Genomic DNA, 10962 nt, shown 5'->3' with positions numbered 1-10962 from the left:
ATTCAATTAATATTAATTCGAAGAATATAAATTAAATTAAATTTTACTATTAAATTATTAAGAAAAGTGATGATTTTATTTGATATTTTAATAATAATTTAAAAATAAAATAAATTTAAAATTTAAAATATTTAACCCCTCTTATATTGTTGGGATAATATCCCCCTGTCAAATTTTAAAACAAAAATTTGAAGTTGAAACTCAAAACCCACTTAAGAGATTCATTCATTAGGCCAATACATTATTTATATCTACATTTAAAAAAACAAAAAAAGAGACCCATCTGCGCTGTGGGGTTCTCTGTCCATGTCCAGAGTTTTTTTTTTTTTTTAAATAATTATCATTCTTATCAATGCAAATGATTTAGCATTTCTTTCTGCTAGCTTGTTCTAATCAATCGCAATCTCAAAATTTTCACTTGAATTTGTAATCTTTTGATGAACAGTAGCTGCCACAATTGGAGTTGACCAAGAAAGGTTGGTTTTTTGCTTGCTTGTGAGTTTACTTGTATCGATGTTTTGATATACTTTGCTTGCTTCCATTATCAGTTCAGTGTCCTTATCTTGCCTGCTCAAACATCAATCAAAATCCATTTGAGCTTCTCTTCTGATACTGTTCGTTTTTTTTTTTTATATATTTTGCTTTAGGTTTCTTTTTTTCTTTTTATCTAGCTTTCCATCCAATTTACAGGTAAGTGGTATTTGAAGAACATTTTCATTCTCTGCAGATCTTTGAATTGATCATTTGTTTAGACGACTTATAATTGTTTTGGTCTTTTTTCATTTTTGTGATTTATTTTTCTTGGTCCACTCAGAAACTTCCTTATAAATTACCTTTACCTTCTTCAGTTTGACGAGTTAAATAAGTCCACAGTAGCCAAGTTTAATACTCCAAATTCGCCATTATTGCAAATTTCTGGAGCAGTTGATAAGGGGGAGAGAGAGAGAGAGAGAGGTTTTGAGTATTGAAATTTGGAAGGGCTCTTTAGCTGATGGGAGGGAAGAGCTCAAAAGGGTCGAGTGGGAGACATATTCCATCATCATCATCATGGAATCAGTACGGATACCCACAAGCATCACCATATCCATACCAATCTCCTCAACAAAACCAATATTACATGCCTCAGCACCACCAGCCCTCTACTTCTTACAGTTATGAAGCAGAAAGGCCTCAGCCACAGAGGAGGTTGGATAGGAAGTACTCCAGGATTTCTGATGATTACAAGACCTTGGATCAGGTTGGACAATGATTCTTCAGTATATTTATGAATTGTGATATATTTCTGTTTTTTATTGACCTTTTTGTTCTTACCCTTTATGCAATAAGATTGAAGGGCTCTAGTGACTAGACAGTTGAAGGCCAAGGTGAGGGATAGATATGAAGGTATAGCTGTGGTTAGTTCTTGGTTGAGATTGGACCATGATCTACTGAGGGGTGTTGGGTACAGATATTGATGATGATAATAGTGATATTAAGCTTCTGATCTTGAGTATAGATAGTTTGTTGACTTGAAAATCTTTGGTTATCAGCATAATAGTGCGACCAAATTATAGGGTGAATTGTTCTGGTTGATTGTGGGTCACAACAAATCCCTCGATGCAAATTTAGCTGCCAAGTACCATTTTTTGAAGCTATTTTCATCATATTTAAGTTGAGCTGGTGAGCAGAATGGAAATAACATTTTTGGAAGGGGACACCAGGAGAGGAGTAGCCAATGACTGCCAATCCTTGTATGGGATTTTTATGACCCTACGTTTTGGATAAGCCTGAAGGATATTGCTGAAAAGGGTGTGAATTTGGTTTGACATGACAATGTTTGAAATATTATCATGTTTAGAAGTATGCATGTGGCACTATAAGATGCTAGTAAATTACTGAATAGTCCATTTAAGTGGTTGTGCATTTAAATTTATGTGTCAAGTGAAAATTATAAAATTTATTGTAAAATTTTCAATATGGTGTCAATTTAAATATCTCATCTTTGAAAATCTGTGACAACCAAATGGAATCTAAAATTTCTGTATTATTAAGCAGAAAAATGCAATTAAAGCATGAGATGGATTGTTGTGGTTGAAATGATGGTGACAAAAATACGACAAGTTGTGTAAAAATGTTTCTAGAAAACTTTTGTCGGGGCATTCAGATGGAGGTTCATGTTGTTGATATTTATAACATTAGGAGATCAGGAACTTGGGAGGAATTTAATATATGATCAATTTATTAAATCCCAGAACTTATCTCATTTTTCTTTATTCTGCTACTTTAATATCTCTCTGCATATTCTTTAATAATTTTTTGTTGTGCATATTTTTTCCATGGAAAAATGCCTCTTTGTTAGATAATTTCAGTACTGAACTTGTGACGGTAAATAATTGAGATTGTTAAGTACAGGTTACTGCTGCTCTTGCTCAATCTGGCCTGGAGTCTTCTAATCTCATTGTTGGCATTGATTTCACAAAAAGTAACGAGTGGACAGGGGCAAGATCATTCAATCGACGAAGCTTACATCACATTGGCAATGGGCAAAATCCATATGAACAGGCAATATCAATTATTGGCCGGACTTTATCTGCATTTGATGAGGATAACTTAATTCCTTGTTTTGGTTTTGGAGATGGTAGTTTCATCTGAAGCGCTCTCTTGGCTGTTCCGTATAGAATTAAGATTTGGAATGTGGAGATCATATTTGTCTTTTGTATTTTGCAGCATCAACGCATGATCAAGATGTCTTCAGTTTTCATCAAGATGAAAAATTCTGTAATGGATTTGAGGAAGTGCTGACGCGATACAGAGAAATTGTTCCCCAACTTAGACTTGCAGGTGTGGCTTCTATTATTCCATTAGTCTGTCTATGTTACTGCATTAATCATGTTCTACCACCTAGTTTTAATGCACATTTTTATATTTCTATGGCAGGACCAACATCTTTTGCGCCCATAATTGACATGGCTATTACTATTGTTGAGCAAAGTGGTGGACAGTACCATGTTCTGTTGATAATTGCTGATGGACAGGTAAGTCAACATCAAGTCGGACCTTTCTCTTTCAGAGCAAGTTAGGATTGCCAGAATCGTAGAATGTTTAACTAGTCAGCTTTATTATATATTATTCTATGAGTTACAATAATTGAAACATTGCATATCATCATCATCAAAATTTGACGTGTTTGTTGTAGTTTAGTAATTAGGAAAGTTATATATTTGAATTCCAAAACTGCAAATTTATAGAGTTATAGCAAAACTTAGAATAACTAAAAACTAGTGACCACTACTGCCACTTCTTACTTAACAATAAAATAAAAAATCTTACTGAAAATCAGCTAAAGAATAGGACAATCCTAAAGACCAGGACTACATGGAACAGGTCCTGATTCACTTGCTAACATTCTCCTCTTGGATCAGGAGCTGCATACTCCCAGCTTAGAAATTCAAATCTGCTAACATGAAGTGATTTTGTAAATATGTCTGCGATCTGATTTTCTGTGTTGCAGTACACTAACTTCACTTCACCACTGTTTTGGACTTCTTTCAAGCAATAAAACTTAACATTAAAATGCTTAGTTCTTTCATGGAACACTGGATTTTGAGATATAGCTATGGCAGCTTGGTTATCTACAAATATCACAGTGTTGTCATCTTCCTTCAGCTACAAATCCACCATAATCTTCCTAAGCCATAGTGCTTGATTAGCAGCAGCTGTTGCTGCTACGAACTCAGCTTCCATAGTTGATTGTGCCACAATCTCCTGTTTCTTGGAACACCAAGAAAAACACCATGACCCAAAAGTAAAACAATAACCAGAAGTGCTTTTCATATCATCAAAGGACCCTGCCCAATCATTGTCAAAATATCCATGAAGCTTGAAATTCTGACTTTTGTTGAATTTAACGCGTCTTGAGTTCCTTTGAGATATCTAAGCACACGTTTAGCTGCCATCATGTGTATTTTGCTGGCACAATTCAGAAACCTGGATAGGACACTTACAGGATACAAAATGTCAAGTCTTGTTGCTGTAAGATACATTAAACATCCAATCAGGCTTCTATACACTCCTTCATCAGCACTTTCAGCTCCATCTTCTTTCTGCAACTTCTCTTTTTGATTCATTGGAGTATTCACGCTTTTGCATTCACCCATTCTGAATCTCTTCAGAATTTCCTTGGGCATGCACTAGGCCATACGTGGGCATCGGTACAGCCTGCAAATAAGCTTGTTAGCCCCCTCTCCACCTCTACCTCTCGATTCAACATTGAAAAAAATTCTCGGGCGTGGTGGACCCGATGTGTTAGGGTCCTAGAATCTCAAGGACCAAAACTGTAATTTTCCAACAGTAGAGTTTTCGAGAAATAATATTGGGATAAATTAGTGTAAAATAGAAGTAAGCCAAGTGTCGTGTCAGATTTCTGTAATTCCCTTTAGATTATTTATTTAGAGGGGTGTGTCATATGAGACATATTGATGTCTCCTCCTGCCACAAGCCAAGTTGTTCCTAAGGCTCTTTAGGGGGGAGTGACTAGTCGCCCACCAGCAGGGGCTGGGCCCAGTTGGCTACCATAGGCATACGGAGATCTTGAGCTGTGCTTTCACTCTTTGTAGACCGTCCCCCCTATCTACAAGGGAGGTGAGAATTATTGTAACGATGGTATTGGTGATAATGTATAATTACTATTTTGCCCTTGGAATAAAATAAGTAGCCTGTTCATGAATTCTCATGTCCAGTTTTTATCTTTGTGCCTACTGTGAGGCTTCTAATTGAATGCTGCCTGTTGGCTTTGTTGTTCGCGAGTGAAACCGTGACTAATTAGGATATTCATATTCACAGGGAATTGGGTGATCCTCAAGGCTGACTTGGCTTGAAGGCGTTCAAGTCAAGTGCCGCATGGTCCCAATTGAGTGTCAAAATGCGGGTCCGTGACAGTTAGTACTTCTTTTGACATATAAAAAAATCATTCTGAACTTGCTTTATTTCCATTCCGAGAAAATAATTCATTTCACCAAGGTCTGTCATGTCAAAAACTTTCATCATCTCCTGCTTGAATTCTTCAATCTTTGCAACATTATTACCCATAACAAGCAAATCATGTACATAGAAAGAGATGATTACAATTTCAGAATCAACCTTTTTAACATACAAAGTTGATTCACTTAAGCTTTTTTCAAATTCTAATTTCAGCAAATAATCATCTATTCTGCTGTACCAAGCTCGTGGAGCTTGTTTTAGCCCATAAAGAGCCTTTTTTAACAAGCAGACCTTTTCTTCATGTCCGGGCACAGTAAAACCTTCGGGCTGCTCTACAAAAATTTCTTCTTGCAAAGTACCATTCAAAAAAGCCGATTTCACATCAAGCTGAAAAAGCTTCCAACCTTGTTGTGCCACCAATGCCAACAGTATTTTGATTGTGTCCAGCCTTGCTACGGGAGCAAAAGTTTCAGAAAAATCAACTCCCCAAATTTGTGCATAGCCCTTCACCACTAGCCTTGCTTTATGCTTGTTCAATGAGCCATCAGGATTTAGCTTTGTCCTGAAAACCCATTTCACCCCAATTACTTTTCTATCTTGAGGTCTTACTACTAGCTCCCATGTTTGATTTTTTTCTATCATAGCCAGCTCCTCCCCCATTGCTTTCACCCAATTTTTGTCAATTTTTGCTTCCTCATAACCAGCTGGTTCACAAACAGCAATGTTGCACCTTTGATAAATGTCTGAGAGTGTTCTTGTTCCCCTGACAGGTTGATCATCTTCTAGTTCATCAGGAACAAAGGACACAATCTGTTTTTTTATTTGAGACTCCTCATTCCAGTCCCATTGTTCACTTTCAAGAAATTGAATATCTCTGCTGGTTATAATTTTTTCTGTCCGAGGAAGAAAAATTCTATAGGCTTTAGACACCGAACTGTAACCAACAAAAACTCATTCTTCAGCCTTCTCATCAAGTTTGTCTCTTTTTACCTATGGAACATGTGAAAAACAGAGACAACCAAAAATTTTAAGATTGGTTAAATCAGGTTTGACTCCACGCCAAGCTTCATATGGAGTTTTCTTTCCCACTGCTCTTGTAAGCAGTCTATTCAGCAAGAAAACAGCAGTATTTGCGCCTTTGCCCAGAATTTTTTTGGAAGATTTTTCTCATGCAACAAGTACCTGGTCATCTCCATAATGGTTTTATTTTTTCTTTCACTGACCCCATTTTGTTGTGGAGAATAGGGGACAGTGAGTTGGTGCTCAATTCCAGCTTCTTCACAAACTAAATTGAATTTCTCCGATGTATATTCAGTGCCATTATCTGATCTAATGACCTGAATTCTGCAGCCACTTTGGTTTTCAATCCAATTTTTAAACTTTATGAAAATTTCAGCAACCTCCGATTTAAATTTCATAAAGTATATCCAGCACATTCTTGTTAAATCATCAATAAAGACTATATAATACCTGCTGCCATTTAGTGAAGGAGTTGACTGCGGACCGCATAGATCAGTATGAATTAGCTGCAATTTCTCTGTAGCTCTCCATGTAGATGTTCTGAATGGAAATCTAATTTGTTTCCCAAGCATACAAGCTTTGCAACTTGTGAGATGCTCCTCCAGATTCGATAGACCTCTTGCAAGATCATTTCTCTGCATGAATAGCAAAGCTTGATGAAGAAAATGCCCCATCCGTTTGTGCCAAGTGTCTGCGGAAGTAAATTGACACGGAAAAGCCGTTTGCTCCTCCTCCAAAGGATTCAGAGAAAAACTTCTTTGCCGCATCTTAATTCTGAACAATTCTTGACCTCTAGGATCAGAGATCAGACACATTTTATTTTCAAACACAAGCTTAAATTCTTTCTCCAGCAACTGTCCCACACTTAGCAAATTTTGGTCAATTTCAAGAACATACTGAACTTCTGAAATTATTTTAATACCAGTAGGGCTTTCAATGGCTACCGTCCCTTCTCCTTCTACTGTGATGTAATCTCCATTTCCAATTCTGACCCTTAAACTTGCAGATTTGCCAAGCTCTCTGAACAGCTCCTCACAATTGGTCATATGGTTTGTACAACCACTATCAACAAGCCAATTTTTGCTTGATGTCTTTGACGCAAAACATGAAGCAACAAAGAGTTGTTCTGGCTCTTGTTGAGTTGCAACTTGAGCTTCACCCTGCTGCTGTGTTTCTTTCTCTTTGCAAATTATCTTTGCATGCCCAAGCTTCTTACACTTTCTACATCTCATGTCAGGCTTTCTCCAACACTTGTAATGAGGATGGTTTTTTCTGCCAGAATGCTGACAAGGAGGGAATTTTCCTCCTTTGCTGCTAGTGTTGGAGTTGCTTTCAGTGGCAGCATATTCTGAATTGCCTGCTGCTCCTTTCTTTCCTCTCCACCTTTTGTTTTTGTCTCCAGAATTCTGCTGCCATTTGGCTTGCAAAGCTCCCTCCGTGGTTCCTTCTTGTCTCATCATTCTTCTTTGTTCCTGTGCCTGCAACGCACTTACTAATTCTGCCAAACTGATCTTTGACAAATCTTTAGTATTTTCCAAAGAAGCAATAGTTGCCTCATATCTTTCAGGTAATGATACAAGTATTTTTTGAACAATTCTATTGTCCATAAATTCATCTCCAAGTATCCTTACCTTATTTGCAATGCCAGACAGCCTCTCTACATACACTTTGACCGTTTCTGACTCCTTCATTTGCTGCATTTCAAATTCCCTAACCAGATTCAGCACCTTCATTCCTCTGATTCTTTCATCTCCTTTATATTCTTTCTTCAGAAAATCCCAGATGGCTTTAGCTGAACCAAGTGACATGACCTTACTGAAGATGTTAGGAGAAACTGCAGCAAAAAGACAATTCTTCGCTTTGGATTTTTTAGTCTTTTTCTCCTTGTGTGTTTGGATCTGAGCCACCGTTGGGTTTCCTGGTAAAGGAGGTACCTCATAATCCTCTATAGCATCCCACAAATCACACGCTTCCAAAAAAGCTTACATTCTTACTGCCCATACCTGGTAGTCTTCTCCATCAAACACTGGTGGAGCCACCACTGAGAAAGAACTCTCTCCTTCCATTAAAAAAATTCCTTACAGCAGTAGAATTTTAGATAAACACTCAGAAAAAAACTCACAAGTCACTCAGAAAAAACTCTCACAGATCCCGTAAGAAATAGGGCTCTGATACCACTGTTGTAGTTTAGTAATTAGGAAAGTTATATATTTGAATTCCAAAACTGCAAATTTATAGAGTTACAGCAAAACTTAGAATAGCTAAAAACTAGTGACCACTACTGCCACTTCTTGCTTAACAATAAAACAAAAAGTCTTGCTGAAAATCAGCTAAAGAATAGGACAATCCTAAAGACCAGGACTACATGGAACAGGTCCTGATTCACTTGCTAACAGTGTTTCTTTTCTACATGGGAGGGAATGGGATACCTTTAACAACTCTCATTGACCTCATCTGTAGGGTCTTAGGTCTTGGACAGTTCTAATTCATGGTAGTTCACTGACATAACATAATACCATCATTTGTGCTTCAGAAATATGGTTATGCATTGATGTTTAAAGGTGATGAGAAATGTGCTATAGTCAACTCTCTATAAAGTAGTTAAAACTTGCTCCCTCAGAAGTGGGAAATGCTGTTTGTGAATCGTTCCATGAAGCTGAAGTTGATTATGATGCTTTGCTATTAATAAAGTTGATTTTGCAAGCTGAAAAATGTTTATTTTGATGCATTTTTAGTTGACATTTGCAAGTTTCCTACACTACTCTCACATAGGTAACAAGGAGTGTTGATACACAGCACGGTCAACTCAGTCCACAGGAGAAAAAGACAATTGATGCAATTGTAAAAGCAAGGTAATCCAAGAAGATCCAAAGAAATTGAAACATTGAAAAGAGAGCAAAAACATTTTTGGAAAAATACGTTGCTTGAGTTTTCCTACCCACTTCCTCATATACTTGCTTCATTGCAGTGAATACCCTCTATCAATAATTTTAGTTGGGGTTGGTGATGGACCTTGGGATATGATGAGAGAGTTTGATGACAATATCCCTGCTAGAGCCTTTGATAATTTTCAGGTAGGCAGCTTTATATATATGTACACTTAACCAAGTGTTTTAAGTTTCTCTTCATATATTTCAGATATGATTAATTGAACAATTGTTTTTCTCTGTTTTCTTAGTTTGTAAACTTCACAGAAATAATGTCAAAAAATGTGAATGAGTCCAGAAAGGAGACAGAGTTTGCTCTTGCAGCATTGATGGAAATACCTGCTCAATACAAAGCAACTATTGAGCTTGGTTTATTGGGGTAATTACAAAGCCATAATGTGCAGGCTTTTTGCTAATAGACTTTTTGTCTTTGTTATCTAAAATTTTTCTAAATTTCATTGCTTTGCTTCCATTGGAAAATCAGTCGCCGGTCAGGGAATGCTTCGGAGAGGGTTCCTCTGCCCCCACCTCTTCGTGGACCATCTTCTTTCAGCAACAGTGGAAAAACTTCACGCTCAAGCAGCTTTCAGCAACGCGTACCTTCTTATTCTGGATATGATTCATCTGTACCTTCCTACTCTGGATATGACTCACCAGTTTCTGGATATGATACGCCTGTCAATACAGCTCCTTATTCAAGTTCTACTTCTACTTATGATAATCAGGTGCGAAAACCCTCACTTGAAAGAAATTCAATGCAATTTCATTCGCCAGTTTTTCTATTCTGCTACGTTTGCTTTTAAATCTGTATATCTCTTGACGCATGAACAAATATATCAATCTTTCTTTCAATGCTGGATTTCTTTCTACTAATCTGTCTCTTTTTCTTAAAATTACAGGTTTGTCCCATTTGTCTTACTAATAGAAAGGACATGGCCTTTGGTTGCGGGCATCAGGTAAACCATTTGTTTACTTGTGTTATTTTGCAGTTGCATCAATCCCACAACAAAATAACCATGCCGACCCCCCTATTTTTCAGACTTGTTGCGAGTGCGGAGAAGACTTGCAATCATGCCCCATTTGTCGAAGCTCAATAAATACTAGAATCAGGCTCTATTAATAATCTCCAATACGCATCTCTGAGATTGGTCTCTGCCACCAGTGAGTTTGGTTCAGTGAAGCTGATTCAAATGCTCATTTTCTGAAGCAGGGACAGCTTAGCCTTTTGTGTATTTCCTCATTATTTCTTGTTCACTAAGAAGGAAACAGTTTTGAGATGCACAGGACAGGAGTGTGGCTCATATCTTGGTATATGTTTGTATTCTTTGGCATGAGTCAAAAGGAAAATCAAGCTGCAGGGGAAGTGTATAAATGTTGACCTGGTAAATATTTTCGAGAAAGAGTTTGAAACAATGTCTTCCCGAAGCCATTATTCTTCATCAAAGCTTCTGTTTCACTGTGTGATTTTGGCAGAAGCTTAGCTATTGAAAGACTATTTTAGACTGTTGGGTGTGTTTGGTTTTAGAGCAGATAGATGATAAGGACTTGTAGTCCACATTTTCTTTTTCTAGTCGTTGGAGGTTATGTTAGATCTGTTTGTTTGATTGTGGAAATCTACACTTTGGCTAAGGTTTAGAAATTTAGTGGTGCAAATTATATTGGATTTGCTGTACGCATGCACCACTAGTCTTATTATTGCAGGAGGGTGACCATGAGAAAGATAAATTCTTTCTGTATTGCCACCGAGATTTGTATATAGAGTGTTTGTTCCACTAATTTTTATTGCATGGCAGCTTTTGGTTTGAAACTAGTGTGGGTATTAATTTATTTTATTATCTTTATTTTATAAAATAATATATATATATATATATTTTTTATAAAATCCCCTCAAAGAAACAAAACATTTTCTCCTTTATATTTAGATTTTGAATCTGAAATTATTGATTGATGGAGAGTAAATTATAATATTTTATTTTATCTTTTAGATTCAAAATAATATAAGAAAAACTATTAATTAAATATGCAACCTTGCTATAAAATAAAAAAGATAAGCATA

At 36.7% G+C, this 10962-nt stretch overlaps 1 protein-coding gene across 5 annotated transcripts; it reads left to right on the top strand.

Moving 5' to 3' along the window:
• Positions 1–252: 252 nt before the first annotated feature.
• On the top strand, positions 253–10713 carry LOC110629788 (E3 ubiquitin-protein ligase RGLG2). Of its 5 annotated transcripts, none has more exons than XM_021776897.2 (11): positions 253–476; positions 849–1237; positions 2392–2617; positions 2707–2820; positions 2917–3014; positions 8752–8831; positions 8948–9053; positions 9158–9285; positions 9391–9631; positions 9806–9862; positions 9946–10713. In XM_021776897.2, exons 2-11 carry the CDS (start codon positions 992–994, stop codon positions 10024–10026), a joined length of 1377 nt encoding a protein of 458 aa, XP_021632589.1. In that variant the 5' UTR covers positions 253–476; positions 849–991; the 3' UTR covers positions 10027–10713. The 5 variants fall into 5 exon arrangements, with proteins under 5 accessions (XP_021632589.1, XP_043805578.1, XP_043805580.1 ...); XM_043949645.1 differs by adding an exon at positions 648–690 and having other exon boundaries at positions 273–476; positions 2707–3014; XM_043949646.1 differs by adding an exon at positions 648–690 and having other exon boundaries at positions 273–476; positions 815–1237; positions 2707–3014.
• The last annotated feature ends 249 nt before the right edge of the window (positions 10714–10962 follow it).

The sequence above is a fragment of the Manihot esculenta genome, chromosome 13, assembly GCF_001659605.2.
Source record: "Manihot esculenta cultivar AM560-2 chromosome 13, M.esculenta_v8, whole genome shotgun sequence".
Classification (NCBI taxonomy): domain Eukaryota; kingdom Viridiplantae; phylum Streptophyta; class Magnoliopsida; order Malpighiales; family Euphorbiaceae; genus Manihot; species Manihot esculenta.
Note: the sequence above shows the minus strand (reverse complement) of the source record. Positions and strands in the feature narration are given on the sequence as shown.

Excerpts from the sequence above, each read along its gene's own strand:
- LOC110629788 (XM_043949643.1), top strand. The coding sequence starts at position 992 with ATGGGAGGGAAGAGCTCAAAAGGGTCGAGTGGGAGACATATTCCATCA. Across the intron at positions 2,618-2,706 it reads TTGTTTTGGTTTTGGAGATG|CATCAACGCATGATCAAGAT; the intron begins GTAGTTTCATCT and ends TGTATTTTGCAG. Across the intron at positions 8,832-8,947 it reads GATGCAATTGTAAAAGCAAG|TGAATACCCTCTATCAATAA; the intron begins GTAATCCAAGAA and ends GCTTCATTGCAG.